The sequence below is a fragment of the Agaricus bisporus genome (genome assembly GCF_000300575.1).
Source record: "Agaricus bisporus var. bisporus H97 unplaced genomic scaffold AGABI2scaffold_10, whole genome shotgun sequence".
Taxonomy (NCBI): domain Eukaryota; kingdom Fungi; phylum Basidiomycota; class Agaricomycetes; order Agaricales; family Agaricaceae; genus Agaricus; species Agaricus bisporus.
The window spans coordinates 481996-499343 of NW_006267345.1; the positions used below are offsets into that span (position 1 = coordinate 481996).

The 17348-nt window shown below is 46.7% G+C and overlaps 6 protein-coding genes and 1 non-coding gene across 7 annotated transcripts; 4 read left to right on the plus strand and 3 right to left on the minus strand.

Annotated features, from left to right (window-relative positions):
* Positions 1-567: 567 nt before the first annotated feature.
* Positions 568-2315, minus strand: AGABI2DRAFT_121122 (hypothetical protein; the record flags this gene model as incomplete). The annotated part of the gene is made up of 5 exons (XM_006455121.1): positions 568-871; positions 943-1111; positions 1166-1436; positions 1594-1843; positions 1924-2315. 5 exons carry the CDS (start codon positions 2313-2315, stop codon positions 568-570), a joined length of 1386 nt encoding a protein of 461 aa, XP_006455184.1.
* Positions 2316-2454: 139 nt separating this feature from the next.
* On the plus strand, positions 2455-2536 carry AGABI2DRAFT_t108. The gene has a single exon. It is a non-coding gene; the product is annotated as a tRNA-His (tRNA).
* Positions 2502-4708, minus strand: AGABI2DRAFT_194839 (UDP-glucose/GDP-mannose dehydrogenase). The gene is made up of 8 exons (XM_006455122.1): positions 4570-4708; positions 4492-4509; positions 4157-4436; positions 3714-4004; positions 3286-3661; positions 3043-3229; positions 2789-2985; positions 2502-2738 (listed from the first exon to the last, which is right to left on the minus strand). The coding sequence occupies exons 1-8, from the start codon at positions 4601-4603 to the stop codon at positions 2700-2702; spliced, it is 1422 nt and encodes a 473-aa protein (XP_006455185.1). The 5' UTR covers positions 4604-4708; the 3' UTR covers positions 2502-2699.
* A 24-nt stretch (positions 4709-4732) lies between these two features.
* AGABI2DRAFT_138440 (hypothetical protein) lies at positions 4733-7595 on the minus strand. Its single transcript, XM_006455123.1, has 10 exons — positions 7556-7595; positions 6677-7504; positions 6394-6613; positions 6062-6340; positions 5771-6012; positions 5509-5715; positions 5281-5458; positions 5100-5227; positions 5005-5047; positions 4733-4952 (listed from the first exon to the last, which is right to left on the minus strand). Exons 2-10 carry the CDS (start codon positions 6763-6765, stop codon positions 4911-4913), a joined length of 1428 nt encoding a protein of 475 aa, XP_006455186.1. The 5' UTR covers positions 6766-7504; positions 7556-7595; the 3' UTR covers positions 4733-4910.
* A 136-nt stretch (positions 7596-7731) lies between these two features.
* Positions 7732-8972, plus strand: AGABI2DRAFT_194843 (hypothetical protein). Its single transcript, XM_006455124.1, has 5 exons — positions 7732-7776; positions 7835-7993; positions 8047-8160; positions 8210-8490; positions 8544-8972. The coding sequence occupies exons 1-5, from the start codon at positions 7772-7774 to the stop codon at positions 8639-8641; spliced, it is 657 nt and encodes a 218-aa protein (XP_006455187.1). The 5' UTR covers positions 7732-7771; the 3' UTR covers positions 8642-8972.
* Positions 8973-10108: 1136 nt separating this feature from the next.
* On the plus strand, positions 10109-12551 carry AGABI2DRAFT_121127 (hypothetical protein; the record flags this gene model as incomplete). Its single annotated transcript, XM_006455125.1, has 15 exons — positions 10109-10251; positions 10311-10501; positions 10562-10626; positions 10697-10709; positions 10763-10790; positions 10858-10932; positions 10987-10994; positions 11045-11110; positions 11164-11233; positions 11287-11554; positions 11614-11719; positions 11784-11835; positions 11894-12144; positions 12196-12233; positions 12300-12551. 15 exons carry the CDS (start codon positions 10109-10111, stop codon positions 12549-12551), a joined length of 1626 nt encoding a protein of 541 aa, XP_006455188.1.
* A 1854-nt stretch (positions 12552-14405) lies between these two features.
* Positions 14406-16939, plus strand: AGABI2DRAFT_226558 (hypothetical protein). The gene is made up of 15 exons (XM_006455126.1): positions 14406-14584; positions 14644-14834; positions 14894-14958; positions 15033-15045; positions 15101-15128; positions 15188-15262; positions 15317-15324; positions 15375-15440; positions 15493-15562; positions 15616-15883; positions 15945-16050; positions 16103-16154; positions 16215-16465; positions 16522-16559; positions 16627-16939. Exons 1-15 carry the CDS (start codon positions 14430-14432, stop codon positions 16876-16878), a joined length of 1638 nt encoding a protein of 545 aa, XP_006455189.1. The 5' UTR covers positions 14406-14429; the 3' UTR covers positions 16879-16939.
* The last annotated feature ends 409 nt before the right edge of the window (positions 16940-17348 follow it).

Below are 17348 nucleotides of genomic sequence, written 5' to 3' on the forward strand. Positions count from 1 at the left end.
TAAGTTGTTGTAGACGATTGTATTTGCGAGTCTGGAACCGCAATGTAAGGTATGAAGATTGCATAAATAAAATGAATATAGAAAAAAATACATGACAGGATCAACTTCAACAAGTCGGGTAGAAGTTCAAACGTGACTGTTGGCAAAAAGTTGAAATATTGCTATGTGGTATGCTATGCCTCGCTTTCGAATCACGTCGAAAATATATGATTGCAAAGGGCAGACGTAGAAAACTTGACCCGACTGCTAATAATTGACAGAGGGGATAAGCAGCACTAAATCGTTCACCTTCCCCTCAATAATTATTTCGTCGCTCTTGTACTCGTCGATGTCGCCATACTATAATCTTTGCACCAGTCATTTAGCCCTAGGACAATTCTTTCTCAATTTTTTTGTTTCAAGAATTACAGCGGCGGTTGGAGACCACAATGCTTGCTTGCAGTCTCACCATGGACCTGTTCCTCACTCATACCACCGAGCTCGCAATGCGTAGCATCTAAATCGACAATTGCTGATCAGCGCCGGACCGAAATAAAACACACACATAGTATATATTCTATCACTCGTTCACATAACCCACTCCATAACCTTCCTCGCCTCCTCACCTTTCCGTCTCACAGTCTCCTGCACCGCTTCCTCCCAAATACTACCAGGATCCACATGATCACCCGCAGGACTCCAACAAGCCTTTGCATGTTTTTCAGCATCCTTAAACTCAAAAACAACACAATTGTCGATCGTGATGGGTTTACGGAAATCCCATCGGATTAGAGTCGGACGTTGAGGTACGTCGTGAGGTGGAACTGCACTTCGTCCACGATAGAGGTCTTCGAATATTAGACCTACGTCGTCTTCGTCGATTGGAAGTCGGCTGTTTTTTTGTGATTTTTTTTAGTTATGATTCGACATTTATGAAGTATAGCCGAACCAAGATGAACTTACTTTATCACTTCTCCTGCAAGTTTGGACTCGCGCGATAGCAGGTCACGATACATCCTCTCATATAACTTCCTGCGGTTTTTTATAGGTAATGGGTTGGAAATAGGTTTATCGGCCAGTTCACAAAGAATATATGTCGCTGCGTTCAAGCCAAAGATCGCAGGAAGAGGACCTAGCAATCCATCAAATTCTATAACCGCACAGAGAAAGAGAGAGAGTAACTTACCAAGGACAGGTAAAATCCGTACCCGAAAGTCATCAAACACACCTAATTCCTTCACCGGACCTTTTTGAAATTCTTCTTCAGGCAGAGGAAGTAGTTTTACGTCTCCAGGTACTTCGGTAGAGTATACGACAGGTATACCACTATTGACTCCTAACAAACGAAGTCTTCGACGAACAGAACGTGCGAGAGGATCGTAAACGGTACATGATATATCACTGATTTGAATTCTTGTTGGATCACATTTTGCTCCTGCTCCCATGGCGGAGAATACCTGGCCAGATATATGGTTAGTAGACTCAAGCAGGAGATTCTTCAAAGGAAACGTGCTTTGATTCCATTATTGTGACAATACTGAAGTAAATCAACTTTGGTTTGAATATTATCAATAGCGTCTAGAAAGAAAAAGACAGAATATCAATGAAACGCACAACACAAAACGGAGAGAAAACAAGCAAACCTATAACCCAATCAGCACCTTCTAGCATACCACCCCCGTTTTCCTTAGTCCATATGTCTTTAACAGCCTCAACCTCAATCCATCTACACATCCGCTTCAAAGCCTTCTCAATACAATCAACTTTCGCAGTCCCAACATCAGCAAGTCCAGCAGTAGCATGTCGATTGAGTGAAGAAAGCGTAACCTGATCAAAATCAATAATCCGGATTTTCTTCACTCCTCTAATAAACACAATTAACACACGCGCATATTTATAAATTTTAACATATTCAGAAGAAGCACGGGATAAAAACGCACGTACGATCTCGCAAGCATAACAGATGCCCAACTCCCAACGCCACCAGCACCAACAATCACCACGTAGCTATTACGAACTTTAGCCATAGCTTCCTCCCCGAAAAAAGCGTAGTTTCTAGCAAGCTGTTCCCGTACCAACTCTTCATCGTAGCCCCAACTAGTATCATAAGCAGAAGAAGAGGTCATAGATGGAATAGTCGTAGGCGTCACAAATCCTGAACTAGGCGCGGAATCATGTTCGGCTAGAGACCTTTTCACGTCTTCCTCGAGATGCCTTCTGCGCTTTCTTCTGGAGATGTGGTTATACGAGGTAAGGAGGGCCGCAGTTGCCAGAGAGGCAGCGACGGCGGTGCCGATGAGCTGGGCTTTATGAGAGTGAAGGTCGAGCGAGTTCATCGTTTGAACGGCATTCAATAACTCGGACCTGTTGAAACTTGCAACAGAACATTTCGATGGCCGCTCCGTCAACCCTGACATCCCCCTCCCCGGCCTGATGCTTGTACTCATAGTCAGTCTGGATTGCCTATTTTCCAAGGTCCTTGTCGATTAGTGGTCAAATCATCTCGTTGTGGTTTCACTGCTCCGAGAAGCCGGAAGTTCGAATCCTCCCTGGGACACTTTTTTTGCCTCTAAAAAACTTAACCAATATTCTAAGACATCATTAATTCACACTTGAACTGCCGATGTGAACACACTACAAAATCTATCGAGGTATTAAGTGTATAGTAATTGAAACAATCCGTCCATTAGAAACAAAAAAACAAGTGAACATCGGGATATCTAGGTGAGTAAGGGAGAGGGGCGACCGATGGTCGTGACCTAGATTGTTTCATCAAGCAGAGTTTCTCTACCATAACTCACGCACTCACTTTGAAACCAATTTTGGTCAACTTCTCAGCGTCAACAAGCAGACGTCCGTCAAAGACAAAGGCGGGCTTGTTCATTCCCTTGTAGAGTCTCTCCCAGTCAATATCTCTGAACTCCTTCCACTCCGTGGCGATAACAATAGCGTCGGCACCCTGAGCAGCTTCGAAGGCAGAAGGCGAGATGGTAACTTGCTTCTTGACTGCCAAGTTTCATAAAATGCGTCAATGAAAATCCCCCTGATGGTAGCATTACGTACTGTTATCAAGCGGAACAAGCGGACTAGCTTCCTGCAAATCCATCCAAATTTGCTCGTGGACAACCTTAGGGTCATAGACGTTCACGAAAGCCCGTTCGGACAAGAAGTCTTTGATGAGGGTGATAGCAGCGGATTCACGTGTATCGCCAGTGTCGGCCTTGAAAGCGAAGCCAAGTACGGCGATGCGCTGATAGACAAACATGAATATGTATGTTATCAAAACGGAATAGAGTGGACGCGTACCTTGCCAGTAATGGTCTTGAAAAGAGTGTCAACAACGCGCTGAGAGAATCGCCTCTTTTGATATTCATTCATGTCAACAACCTGCCTCCAGTATGCAGCGACTTCGGGAAGATGGAGACTCTCCGAGAGATAGACCAAGTTAAGAATGTCCTTCTGGAAGCAGCTTCCACCGAAACCAACCGAGGCTTTCAGGAATTTGGGACCAATACGGGTATCATAACCCACGGCATTAGATACTTCATCGATATTGGCACCAGTCGCTTCGCAAATAGCGGAGAGGGCGTTAATGGAAGAGATGCGTTGTGCAAGCATAGCGTTGGCCGCGAGCTTGGATAACTCGGAGGACCAAAGACCCACAGTAAGAATACACTCCTTCCTATACACATGGTTCAGGATATCAACCCACAAAAAAAAAAGACGCCACTCACGGCACCCAATTCGCATAAACTTGCGCGAGGCTCTGACATGCGCTGACACCCTCGGGTGTCTGAAGAGAACCGATGAGCACTCGATCGGGTTTGAAGAGATCGGTCATGGCAGTTCCTTCTGCAAGGAACTCAGGATTAGAGAGAATGTCGAAGCGACAGTTGGGTTTCGAGTTGGCCTCGAGGATAGTGCGCATTGATTCGGCAGTACGGCATGGAACGGTGGATTTTTCGACTACAATCTTGTTGCTCCTGGCGATAGTTGCAATTCGACGCGTAGCGAGCTCGACGTAACTACAAAAAAGAAAAGGGTTATGTTGTCAGGACTCAATAAATAAACATCTTATCAATCCCAAAATAAAAACCACGTGGAAAACGCGCATACATCCAGCAACGGTGAAAATTGCAGGACCCTGTGTGACAGAACAAGATGGACTGATGCTCACTTCAGATCTGCAGCAAAACCGGCGCCGACACCAGACTTCTTGGTAGGGGTATTGACACTGACGAAGATGAGGTCGGCCTCTTCGATAGCCTTGTCGACATCAGTGGAAAAGAAGAGGTTACGACCACGGGCCTGGCGAACAACATCCTCAAGGCCGGGCTCGTAAATAGGAAGGTTGAAATCGTCGCTGTTCCAAGCATCGATACGAGCCTGGTTCAGGTCAACGATTGTAACCCTGATGTGGGGACATTTGAGGGCGATGACAGAACACGTTGGGCCACCTGCAAAGGACGTGTTAGCGATTGTGTAGAGCACATATATGTAGGTTTCATGTACCGACGTAGCCTGCACCGACTGTTACAAGCGAAGAATGATCAGCGGATGCATGTGCACACTGGGTGTGGATAGACCTACTGCAGCAGATTTTGGTGACCTTGATTGGAGACATGGGGGGACGACAAGGCAAGGCAAGGGGGATGATGGTGGTGGGAGAGAAGGAGGGAGAAATGATCGATAAAGAAATAATTTGTCGGCCCACATAAGTAGCAGCTCAAGTCGCCGGGCTTGCGGCATGCAGACGCCGATTCGCCATTTCTGCATTTCCGCAAATCTCGTTACTATGTACGTAACCGCGCTAGTCATCACCACTACACGTTTCCTGCAGACCCCAAATTTTTGAATACATATATACATTTGCTTTATCGTCCAAATAAATCTCCTTTTCTCCTCCTGGCTTCCACGTTTCAACAGGCTCCTTACACGGCAACTTCGTATAGATACGATCCCAACAATTTGGTCTAGACGGATGTCAACTAAAGGAATCGGTCCGCTGTGGCGACTATCACTTACTCCTTCAATGAAATTAAATCTATCGATTTTCTCGTTCGTCGAACTACACAACGTCAGTATATGCGACGATTATGGCTAGAGGACCTTAAACTCACTGTGCACCGTCGTCACCCCGCCCCATTGGCAACAACACAACATTTACTCCCAAACAGTCTGCAAATGTGAGTGTGACAGGAATAGAGCCTCCCTCCCTTGTCAAGTCCGGAAGTCTGTTATAGGTGCTCTGTTCAACGCGATCAGAGGTATTTTGAAGCTACGAGCTCTAGAACGACTTGCCCAAGTAGCTCTTTTCGCAGCTTCATAATTCCAATGGTTGTGATCGGCTACCCATGGTTTGCCGCCATGCAAGCTCTCAACCTCGAGCTTGCTCTTCGAATGAAGCCCCTTGAATAGCTCCTCAATGTATGAAATGACGAATGGGTCGACGGACTCTGGCGTTTGGGGAGGAACGAGCCTGTTATGATTTCAGATACTAGACTCAAAATTATCGGAGAAATGACTAACCGAATGCTAAATTTACCTGATACTTTGGCGGGGATGACGGTCTTAGCACCTACGCCGCTGAATGCTCCCTCGATGCCATGCAAGGATAAGCTAGGGTTCCGCATCCTTCCCATCAGCACCTCGACTTTATCGGAAGACAGGGCAATGGGAGCACCCGCCGACTCCTCTACGTCTTGGATCGAATAGTCGAGAGCCTGGTAGATCTTCCTATATGTCACAGTAAATACCTTCCAGCCCGCACACCCAAATTGAACCAACGAACTTTTCCTCTTCGTCCGCGATGCCGACTTGATCTTCAACTCCAGGAATGAGAATATGGCCACGATTATCAACGAGTTTGCTCATGATATAGATAAGATCGGTCATTGGCTCATAAACGGTGCGACCAAACACTCCTGAATGCAGGTCGCGTGCGGGGCCAGAGACAGTGACTCTGTAGTATGACAATCCACGAAGTCCATAGGTGAGCGCAGGCGTCCTGGTGTTCAACCAGTAGTTGTCAGACTACAGGCACAAGTCAGCCACAGACAAAAAGCCTCGAAACCATACACACAATGCAGACAGCGTCCACACCGTCAAACCAACCTCCAGGCTTACTCTCTCTGGCGACAAGGTCATCGAGTCCCTCACTACCGCTCTCCTCCATCCCTTCGAAACAGCACCTAAGGTTAACGGGGAGTTCTTTTTTATTTTCGTGGTGCCATTGCAATACATTGACCCATCCGAGAACAGGGCCCTTATCGTCCGAGGCGCCACGTCCGATTAGACGACCGGTCGCCTTGTCGTTCACCAACGTGAATGGATCCGTGTCCCAACCATCGCTTTTGAAAGCCTTTCGTAACATCGATCAATATATCGAAGGGCAGACAAATTGATCATGCTGACAGGCTGAACATCAAAGTGACCATACACAAGAATCGTCTTCTTGTTTTTGTCATTTCCAATCTTTCCCAGGATAACAGGTGGAAGAGGAAGCTCTTGTCCTTCTATTTGCTGTTTTCCAAGGTCTGTGAGTTGAGTAGTAACACCGACAGCTTGGAGTTGTTCGCTCAACCAATTAGCCATTTTGATGACATCTTGGCGGCGTGAAGCATCACTGCTAACACTGAATGGAAGGGTGATATCAATGATCGTGATGCTGTATTGTGGATATCAGAATGATGATTACCTCGGGATTGCAACGGCATCCGAGAGACGTTGGATGAAAGCATCGGCCTTATCATCGATGTATTTGATGAACTCTTGGGGAGCAGGCATACTGGGTGTGGAAAGCAGAAACAGATGAAGCTCCGGTGGGTATCGCTCGTGATAAAATATGGGTATACGCCCACGTGGTAACATCTAATTATACAATAACACAGCGACAGCAGCTCATACAACATAAAGGCAATATATAAATATCAAGACGCAGCTGGAGGACGAGTCGATGAAGGAGTCTTGCTCTTTCTCCCCTTGAATCCCGGTGATGAACCCTGCTCGGGAGCTATAGGCTCCCTTACAATTTTGACATTACTGGGCTTTGGCGATGGTGTAGAACTATTGTTACCCTCGCAGCCGAAGATCCTCTCCCTTGCTGCGGCATATCGTGCTTCTTTATCTTGCAACGACTCTTGTGGTGCTGCCGTCGGAGAGTTCTGCGAAGGTGATGAGCTTTGCGGGCGTTTAAGAATGCGTAACGCAGGTTGGAATGCAGCTGCTGGAGGAGGGACTACTGAGCTTGTGCGAGAAGGAAGCAGGGTGGGCATTGGCGCAGCCACCCCCGTATTTCTGGTTCAATGCCGTCCGCAAAGTCAGAAGTGACGCGGACGTGAGGTTTATAGCGCCAAACGTACGCTGCCTCCCATAATTTCCGGTTTTTGTCAGCATCGGCAGATGGCAGTTCTTCCGAACTTTGTTGGGAAGGAGCGGGTGACGCCCCGCCATTGTCCTCGTCCTCGTCTTCATCCTCCCAGTCGTCCCGCACCACAGGCGCTGGTTTCCGTGGGAGCTGAGGTTTCTGCAGGCACAGTCAATGAAACGTCTATTAGCGCAGTGTGCTCGGGATTACAGTGCTCGTCTGGATTTCCCAAGGGTCCACGTTGGATGGCGGATTCATTGCCATTGGCTGGGCCGAGGCTTAAAGACACCGATCGGCATCGCCAGCGTGCGAACCGAGCTAACCCTAACCCCAGCAATCAACTGTACAGTCCACCCGCCACCGCGGTTCTCACGCCAGATATTTGTATTCTCCCCCAGCCCATCAGGACTACTCTTATCATCAAGCATGAGGTTCGTCGTTGTCGCTACTCGGGACGAAGAGCTCGATCATCTAAACCAATCTCTCCAGTTCCAAACTCTCAGTGTCTAGCGTGCGGGGTTCCGTCAAAGAACTCCTTGCCGAGGCGAACGGCGAGAAGAAGCGCAAGTTCACAGAAACCGTAGAACTCCAAATCGGTCTCAAGAACTACGACCCTCAGCGCGACAAGCGTTTCTCTGGAACTGTCAAGTTCGTCTTTCACCCATCCTATTCTCAACTCGCTGAACTTAATATACACATAGACTCCCTCATGTTCCTCGCCCTCGCATGTCCATCTGCATTCTCGCAGATGCCGCAGACATCGATCGTGCTAAGCAAATCGACCTCGAATACATGTCTGTTGATGACTTGAAAAAGTTTGTTCTATTCAGCTTGACTTAGGTGCCTTAGCTGATCATTTACCAGGCTCAACAAGAACAAGAAGCTCGTCAAGAAGCTCGGCAAGAAGTACGATGCCTTCCTCGCATCAGAAACTCTCATCAAGCAGATCCCTCGTCTCCTTGGTCCCGGTCTTTCCAAGGCTGGAAAGTTCCCTACTCCCGTATCCCACGCTGAGGACCTCAACAACAAGATCACCGAGGTTCGGTCCACCATCAAATTCCAGCTCAAGAAGGTCTTGTGTTTGGGCGTTGCCGTAGGCCACGTCGATATGAACGATGACCAGGTTCTTGCCAATGTCATGCTTAGTGCGTTTTACCAATACCCCCATATCCTTACCATCCAACTTAACTCGTAATAGGTATCAACTTCCTCGTCTCCCTTCTAAAAAAGAACTGGCAAAACGTCAAATCTCTTCACATAAAATCTACCATGGGCAAGCCCATCCGCCTTTACTAGTTCATTCTTACTCGCACCGTCACTATCGCCGTTGCGCCGTCCTTGATTCTTTTGAGATCTACTAGGCAAACTATTTGGCTGGAGAGGGAGAAAGATATTCAGAGGCTTGCTGTCGTAATGCACAACATGGCCCCGCACGCTTGACCAACAATACCATGGGGAGGGTGTTGATTGGGAGCTGATATGGCAGTTTATTCTCTTTGAGTGTCCTGTTTCTCGATCTATCATTTTTTGCTGTCGTTCTCGAATGAATGCTTTAGATGGCTGTATGACCATGTATTATGAACCGGTAAACTGCTATGAAAACATTAAACAATATGCGCGCGGTCTGATTTTACGGAGTAATATCCGTGCGAATGAGAAACGTCATCAATGCAGCATAATCCCTTTTCTCTCTCATCACTGGTGTTCAACTACTTTATAGGTTACTGCTATCGATGCGGTGCTACGTCGTCCCGCGTCGTCCCGTCTCTGGCTTTTTGTTTCCGCCCGCAGGGACCCTTTTGGATTTGGAAGCCTGGACAGCCGACACAGCTGGTCGAAATCACGTATTTTTGGGTGACATGACTGCGACTCGGACTCCGTTCTAACCTTGATTTCACCGCCTGGGATTCTCTGTCATACAGCCCAGGGCCCTCAATCCAAGCTCTTACTGTTGATTGACCAGTGAGTATCCGATTAACGACGAAAAGCTCATTCGTGTTTAACGTAATGACGGCACATTTCCATCCTCATCATTGTGTTATCACCAGTCAACTGCTTGGTCTAGAATGCTTCTTTGAGACGTCGATGTCTGATGTTCTGATGTGCTTATTTTCTCTCCCCTTCTCGGACGGCACAGATTACAAATTACTTGTGTCATGGAATTGGATTCAAATATTGTTCAGTTATCCCGCCCCCATGAATCGGGGGCTTGGTTTCGCGCACAGGGAAAGTTACGTCTTCTTGCTTGGAGCGAAAGTTTCGGAGCCTGTCCAGATGCCAAAAGCTCAAAAGAAAAGCATCTCCCCGAGTAGAAGCTGCTCTATTTCGCCCACTCACACGTCCGATTCTCGTTCTGGAAAACCTTTTTTTAGGGGATCTTGTCCCTAACAAGCATGTTTACGGCTCCCTCTCCGCGTTGCCTTGCATGATCTGGAGGACTTTCGCCTCGTCCGAAAGCCGTACGCTACCTTTTCACTCTAATGCCAATGCGGTCAAGATCGAATTCCTCCCACATGGACATTGTTCAATGTACCAGAATACGCTCGGTCGGCGTGACGAGTTGGGGGCCGTCCCGTCACCATCCTCAACCTCGATTGATATTCGCTTGCGAGCATCAAGATGGCGGGTTATGTGTATCCCGAGAGAAACTAGAACCGTCAGAGGGGGTTCTGCATATATAGCAAAAGAAACCTGAGCAGAGCTCGAGAGTCCAGTCTTATACTTCCTTCTTCGTTCTGAGTTTCGACTCCCAGACGTTTTAGGATGTTTCGGCTCTTCTTGCTTGCGTTTTCTGCGATACTCGTCCATGCTGCCGCTCCTACTGTCAAGCTCGATGCGGCAACGTTGACTGGCAATTCTGCTGGTAATGTCCATCAATTCTTAGGTATACCGTTCACTCAGCCGCCGTGAGTATTCCGTTCTGGTCCAGATGCATTACTAGTACTAATATCTCGTCGTAACGTAGTGTTGGTGATCTACGCTTTCGTAGGCCTCATCCCATTCAGGGATATAATCAATCTTTTTCGGCGACTCGATACGGTCGATCATGCCCACAGCAGCATTTCACAGCTCCTATTCTCCAAGGCATTCCTCAAGATATTGCTTCCGGAGTACTCAACACTCTTTATACCGCTGCGTTCCCTGACGGCGAAGACTGTAAGCTATCTCACATATGTTGTAGCAGGAAGTCGACACCGTTGACCTGTAAATTAACAGGTCTTACGATCAACGTCATTAAACCCGCTTCGGCCATACCGACATCAAAATTGCCTGTCTTGGTGGTACGTTTCAACGTGTTATTATAGGGGATTTGGACAGACAGTTGGCTAACTGAGTTATTGATGTTAACAGTGGATTTATGGAGGTCCGTGATTCGTAGTTCTCCGACTCTGACTGCGTTCTTAAGTTGCATTTCAGGGGCATTCGAATTCGGCAGCACTACACAGTAAGAGCTTCATGTGTTGAATAATGACTATCGTTGTACTCAATATTAGTTGATATCCGATATCCAGATACGATGGAACCGGTATTGTTGTGAAGTCCATAGCCATGGATTCACCTGTTATTTTCGTAAGCATGAATTATCGGTGAGCCCCTACCGAAAGCATGCTTGGTATCAAACGATCTCACGAAATTACTAGGGTCTCAGGTTAGTTGGTTATTGTCCAACACTAGAACTTTGTGACTCAAGATGTTTAGCTTTCGGCTTTCTCGCAGGTAAGGAAGTCAAAGAGGCAGGTGTGGGCAATCTCGGCCTTCAAGATCGTAAGTCTTTTTCAATCTTTTATATCATGGCCTTGACCGCTTGAAATTTTCAGAAAGGGAAGCTCTACGATGGGTACAAAAATATATTCCCGCTTTCGGAGGAGATCATACGAAAGTGACAATGTGAGTGACGTATGCGATATCCTATAGTTAAACGATTCTAAAATTCACTCAAGTTGGGGAGAGTCTGCTGGAGCTATATCGGTTTCTCTCCATATGTTGGCTAACGGGGGTAATACAGGGGGTCTGTTCCGCGCTGCAGTAATGCAATCTGGAGCTCCCATTCCTGTCGGCGATATTGAGAGGGGTCAGAAGTATTACAATGCGATCGTCGATGGTACCGGCTGCGCAAGCGCGAATGATACCTTGCAATGCTTACGCACAGTGCCGTATGCAAAATTGAAGGCAGCGGTTGATGATACTCCTAACATCTTTTCATACCAGGTAAATTTATGATGGGTGCTGAAGTGTAAACCCTTTGACTCACCGGTGAATGTTTGTAGTCATTACATTTGGCTTGGCTTCCTAGAGCAGATGGCGTATTCTTGACTGATCATCCGCAGCGTCTCGTGCAAAAGGGACAAATTGCTCGTGTACCTTTCATCACTGGTGTGCTTAATTCTCAAGCCTAGCACGTCTGACACCACTAAAGGCTCACTGTAAACATGAATAGGCAATTGTGACGATGAAGGAACGGCTTTTTCCTTATCAACTTTGAACGTGACGTATGCAGTCTCTTTCCTTTATATGATCTGTAAAGTAATGGACCTCCTTTAAATCTAGCGAAAACTCTCAAGTGGCCGACTACTTTTTGAATACCTTTCTTCCTGGATCATTGCGTCCGCAGATCCTCAGACTTCTCAATTTGTACACTGAAAACATTTCGGAAGGATCGCCATTTGATACTGGCATATTGAATGCCTTGACACCTCAATTTAAACGCATTGCCGCCATTCTCGGTGACGGAGTATTCCAGGCTCCTCGTCGTTTCTTCCTGAACTATACCTCTGGAAAACAGGATATCTGGGTATTTCGTAAGTCTTGGTGTATTAATCTAACGCGGAGACCGCTGACATGTCAAACAGTGAGCAAACGGTTTAAATTACTTCCCTTTGTCGGCTCGGTAAGTATTCACGAAAAAGGAGGGGGAAAAATACTAACATGCCCACTCCCATTTTTTCTTCTCCAGTTACACGGCTCTGACTTGCTCAATTCGTTCCTTCTGGGACAAGAATTGCAAGACTACATTATTCGATTCACTGTCACGTTGGATCCGAATAGCAAGGGGCTTTTCGGTTTCAAGTGGCCGAAGTATACCACGCAGGACCCGAAGCAGCTTGTTTTTCTTGATGGTTTGATTCCTCAGGTTGTTGGTGAAGATATTTACCGTAAGGAAGAGATGGAACTGTTGATGCAACTTACCTTGGATGTACCAGTGTGAGCGTATTATTTTCTTCTCTAACTATGTCTCTGGGCGCACGAGAAATGAAATGGGATCATCGATGTGAAAAAGGGCAATACGGCCTTCGCTCTCAAGATCATTGGCCATGAGACCTTCCCTGCCAAAGATATATGTAGGATCCCACCCCTCAGCATCTCCTCGGACGTCTTCGACGAACTTACAACCCGATGGCAGTAGCCAAACGCTGGCCGGCACAGAGACCATCGTCATTTCAAAACTCGGTCCTATTCGTCCGCACGCTATGTTTGCGTTGCGGCAGTAAAGTTAACTATGACCGCGCGGTCGGTCTTTGTGGTAGGGGGATTCTTGCGAATTATTGATAGTTGGCCGCTATGCCGATCACTATCCGAGGTTGGTGGCGTTAAGAATGTGAGCTGTATGGCTGTTAACTTTTCTAGACAAATCAGTCAATGAAATCTCTTGTAGTGCGATAACTTGAGACTACGCTTATATGCCATGTTTATTTGTTGAGAGAGATAGAATCGAAATTGACAACAGGAGACCTGTTCAATCTGTCAATAAAGTAATGCAGCAGTGTTGCCTCGGACCTTTTTTATCTGAACATCTGCCGCGGTACACGGTGGGATGATATACTCGTTGTCGAACAACATAGCACCATCATTTCTGACATCTTTGTCTAGTCCGAGTCATTCGCGGTCGCTTCCGCTGATGGATACTAACGTTACCTGTGAAATCTGCTTTTCATAATCAGGTGGTTAGACATATTCCATCTCTGTCGCTTGACCAACAACACCATGGGAGGGTGTTTGATACGATGGCCTGTCCTTCTTGGGTATTGTATTTCTTGACCTCTCGTTTTTTTGCTGTTGTACAGCTTGACTAGATGCTTTGGATGACTATATGGTCATGTAATATGAGCAGGTAGTTTATATGAACATATTAGAAATCGTCTGTGCGTAAAACCTGGGCCTGAAGAGATGGCCTGAAGTGGCGGAGTTTGTTTTCTCGTACTAAAGCTCGTCTGTGACTAATGTAACGGCAGCGCTTCTTCATCTTCGTCATTCTGCTATCGCTAACCAACTGCTTGGTCTGACTGGCATGATTGTGGCAATTCCCTCCTCGGACGCTGCCTGTACCTGACCGGGGAGCCTGATCCAATGAGAAACTAGGCACGCGCTGAAATGCTTCTTTGAGACATCGAAACCGATCTTCTGAGGTGATATTTCCTCTCACTTTCTCGCATGCCATTGCATTATACGGATCACCGGCTACCGGTCTCATGGAATCACATTCAAACATACATCAAGTGTCTCTCCCACATGAGTCTGGAGTCTGGACTCAGTTTCTGACACTGGGAAGGCCACGCGTCCTTGCTTCGAGCGAAAGCTTCAGAGCTTGTCCAAATGCCAACGCCTCCAAAAAACATCTTCTCAAGTAGATCTTTTGCCCACCCAGACGTTATTCTCATTCCGAAAAACCATTTGAAGGCCTTGCCTGTAACAAGTGAGTTCGCGGCTCTATCTCTACGCTGCCTTGCATGTGATTCGAATTCATCTCGTCCAGAAGTTATACACGATTTTTGCGGCTATTTAATGGTCGGACTTCTTTTTCTGGGCATGTATAAATTTACCAAAGTGCGCTCTGTTGGTAGTTGTCGCCATGTGGTTAGTCGGAGAACCGTCTTCTCACCATAGCCAACCGAGCCAACCCCTTGATCAATGTCAAGTTGAGAGTATCAAGAAGCCAGATCATGTGTCTCCCGGGATCAACTTGACCTCTCAAAGGTGACTTCTGATCACAAGGATGTCTATGTATAAGAAGAAACCTCAGCAGAGCACAAGAATTGTATCTTGTGGTGCTTCTTGGTCCTAAGTTTCGACTCCCAGGCCTTTCAGGATGTTGTTTCGGCTCCTGGTGCTCGCGTTGACTGCGATACTTGCTGACACTGCTGCTGCTGCTGCTCCTACTGTCAAGCTCGATGCCGCAACCCTGACTGGCAATTCTGCTGGTAGCGTCCATCAATTTTTGGGCATACCGTTTGCTCAGCCGCCGTGAGTATTCCGTTCTGGTCCTGATGCATTACTTGTATTAATATCTCGCCGTAACGCAGTGTTGGTGATTTACGCTTTCGCAGGCCTCAGTCCATTCAAGCATATAATCAATCTTTCTCGGCGACTCATTATGGTCAAGCATGCCCTCAGCAGCAACTCACGGTTCCTATTCTTCAAGGTATTCCTCAGGAGATTGCTTCCGGGGTGCTCAACACACTCTTTGCTGCCGTGTTCCCTGACGGCGAAGACTGTAAGTTGTCTCACGTATCTTGTAACAGGGAGTCAATCGTTGACCTGTCTGTTCGACAGGCCTGACGATTAATGTGATTAAACCCGCTACGGCTACATCTACATCCAAATTGCCCGTTTTGGTGGTACGTTCCAATTTTCTCTTATACAGTGTTCGAATATTTAGCTAACTGAATTATGGACCGCCGATCTCGATTAGTGGATTTTTGGAGGTCCGTGGTCTAGTATCCTAAATTTGAATCTTGATCCTTAAAAATTGGATTCCAGGAGGATTCGAACTCGGCAGCACTGCAATGTAAGAACCTGGTTTTTCGAAATCACGGCCACTGCTGTACTCAGCATTTATTGATTCAGGTACGATGGAACCGCTATTGTAAAAAAGTCCATAGCGATGGGTTCACCTGTTATTTTCGTAAGCATGAACTATCGGTAAGCCCATGTCCAAAACATGCTTGGTACCAAATGATCTCATGAAAATAAAAGACTCTCGGGTGAGTTGGTGGCTCAACACACACGAGGACTCGTTAGCTCATATATTCAGCCTTTGGTTTCCTCGCCAGTAAGGAAGTCAAGGAAGCAGGTGTGGGTAATCTCGGCCTTCACGACCGTAAGTCTTTTTCGTTCTTAGTCTATCATGGTCTTGACTACTTCGATTATAGAGAGGGAAGCTCTGCGATGGGTGCAGAAATATATTCCCGCTTTTGGAGGAGATCGTACCAAAGTGACCATGTGAGTATTGTATGTGATATAGATTGGATACATGATTCAATCCTTTATTCAAGTTGGGGAGAGTCTGCTGGAGCTATATCGGTTTCTCTCCATATGTTGGCTAACGGGGGTAATACAGAGGGTCTGTTCCGCGCTGCAGTAATGCAATCTGGAGCTCCCATTCCTGTCGGCGATATTGAGATGGGTCAGACGTACTACGATGCGATCGTTGATGATACCGGATGTTCAAGTGCGAACGATACCTTGCAATGTTTACGCACCGTGCCGTTTGACAAATTGAAGGCAGCCGTTGACGATACCCCAAACATCTTCTCATTCGAGGTATATATTTATGATCATTATAGAGATATAAACGCTCTGACCCACTGATGAATGCTTATAGTCGTTGCACCTGGCTTGGGTTCCTAGAGCAGATGGCGTGTTCTTGACGGATCACCCGCAGCGTCTCGTGCAGAAAGGGCAAATTGCTCGTGTGCCTTTCATCACTGGTGAGCTGAACTCTCGAGCTGAGCACGCTCAGGGTCATTTAAACTTGAAAAGGCAACTGCGACGATGAAGGAACTCTTTTCTCCTTTTCGACTGTGAACGTGACGTACGATATTTCTATCATCTGTACAACTTGGAAAATACTAATCGGCTCCCTGAATTCTAGCAAAGAGAACCAACTCGTCGACTATATGTTAAATACCTTCCTTCCTGGAACCTCGCAACCGCAGATCCTTGGACTTCTCGATGAGTATACTGAAAACATCTTGGAAGGATCGCCATTCCACACGGGTATATTGAATGCCTTGACACCTCAGTTCAAACGCATCGCTGCTCTGTTCAGTGATGGAGTATTCCAAGCTCCTCGTCGGTTCTTCCTTAACTTTACCTCTGGAAAACAAGATATTTGGGTCTTCTGTAAGTGCAAGTGCATCAACAGGGAGGTAAATCATAACCCTTGATATGTTAAATAGTGAGCAAACGATTCAAAGCACTTCCCCTTGTTGGCTCAGTAAGAATTCACGAAAAAGGGAGGGGAAAAATACTAACATGCCCACTCCCATTTTTTCTTCTCCAAGTTACACGGCTCTGACCTGCTCAATTCATTCTTCTTGGGACAAGAATTGCAAGATTATATCATTCGGTTCACTGTCACATTGGATCCGAATAGCAAGGGGCTTTTCAGTTTCAAATGGCCGAAGTATACGACGCAGGACCCGAAGCAGCTTATTTTTCTTGATGGTTTAATTCCTCAGGTCGTCGGCGAAGATACATATCGTAAAGAAGCGATGGAATACTTGATGCAACTTACTTTGGATGTATCTGTGTGAACGTATTTATTCCTTGTTAGTTCTACGGCGCTGGCGTATGGAAAATAAAGTGCGATAATCTACATAGGTGTGATAAAGGAAACATGCTCTTCGCCTCCACCAACTTTGGGACCTTCCCCACCAAAGATGTGGATGCAATCCCCGTTGTCAGGAACCTCGTGGACATTATTGACTAGCTCACGGCCTAATGGCAGTATCAAACAAGGAAGGGGGCCAGAGAAACTGTCGTAATTTTCAAATCCCCTCCCACTCGTCCACTTGCTACGTTTGTGTTGAAGCTGTGAAGTAAATTATGTCCGCATGATCAACCTTTTAGTTGTAGGCTTCTTGTGAATTGCCAATTGGTCGCGATGCCAATCATGCTATCTAAGGTCGGCGGCGTAAAGACGTGCGCCCTCGGGAGCATGACTGCATACTTATTACGACATTGTAGATGGTCACGCGCCTTTGCTTCAGAGCTTGTCCAAATG

Coding starts and splice junctions, on each gene's coding strand:
- AGABI2DRAFT_194839 (XM_006455122.1), bottom strand. CDS start 4,603: ATGTCTCCAATCAAGGTCACCAAAATCTGCTGCA. Junction 3,662..3,713: donor GTTTATGCGAATTGGGTGCC/GTGAGTGGCGTC, acceptor CCATGTGTATAG/GAAGGAGTGTATTCTTACTG. Junction 2,739..2,788: donor TGACCAAAATTGGTTTCAAA/GTGAGTGCGTGA, acceptor GAAACAATCTAG/GTCACGACCATCGGTCGCCC.
- AGABI2DRAFT_194843 (XM_006455124.1), top strand. Junction 7,994..8,046: donor CGTTTCTCTGGAACTGTCAA/GTTCGTCTTTCA, acceptor ATATACACATAG/ACTCCCTCATGTTCCTCGCC. Junction 8,161..8,209: donor TCTGTTGATGACTTGAAAAA/GTTTGTTCTATT, acceptor ATCATTTACCAG/GCTCAACAAGAACAAGAAGC.
- AGABI2DRAFT_226558 (XM_006455126.1), top strand. CDS start 14,430: ATGTTGTTTCGGCTCCTGGTGCTCGCGTTGACTGCGATACTTGCTGAC. Junction 16,155..16,214: donor TTTTCGACTGTGAACGTGAC/GTACGATATTTC, acceptor CCTGAATTCTAG/CAAAGAGAACCAACTCGTCG. Junction 16,560..16,626: donor CACTTCCCCTTGTTGGCTCA/GTAAGAATTCAC, acceptor TTCTTCTCCAAG/TTACACGGCTCTGACCTGCT.
- AGABI2DRAFT_138440 (XM_006455123.1), bottom strand. CDS start 6,765: ATGCCTGCTCCCCAAGAGTTCATCAAATACATCGATGATAAGGCCGAT. Junction 6,614..6,676: donor GATGCCGTTGCAATCCCGAG/GTAATCATCATT, acceptor CCTTCCATTCAG/TGTTAGCAGTGATGCTTCAC. Junction 5,716..5,770: donor ATCGCGGACGAAGAGGAAAA/GTTCGTTGGTTC, acceptor TGTGACATATAG/GAAGATCTACCAGGCTCTCG.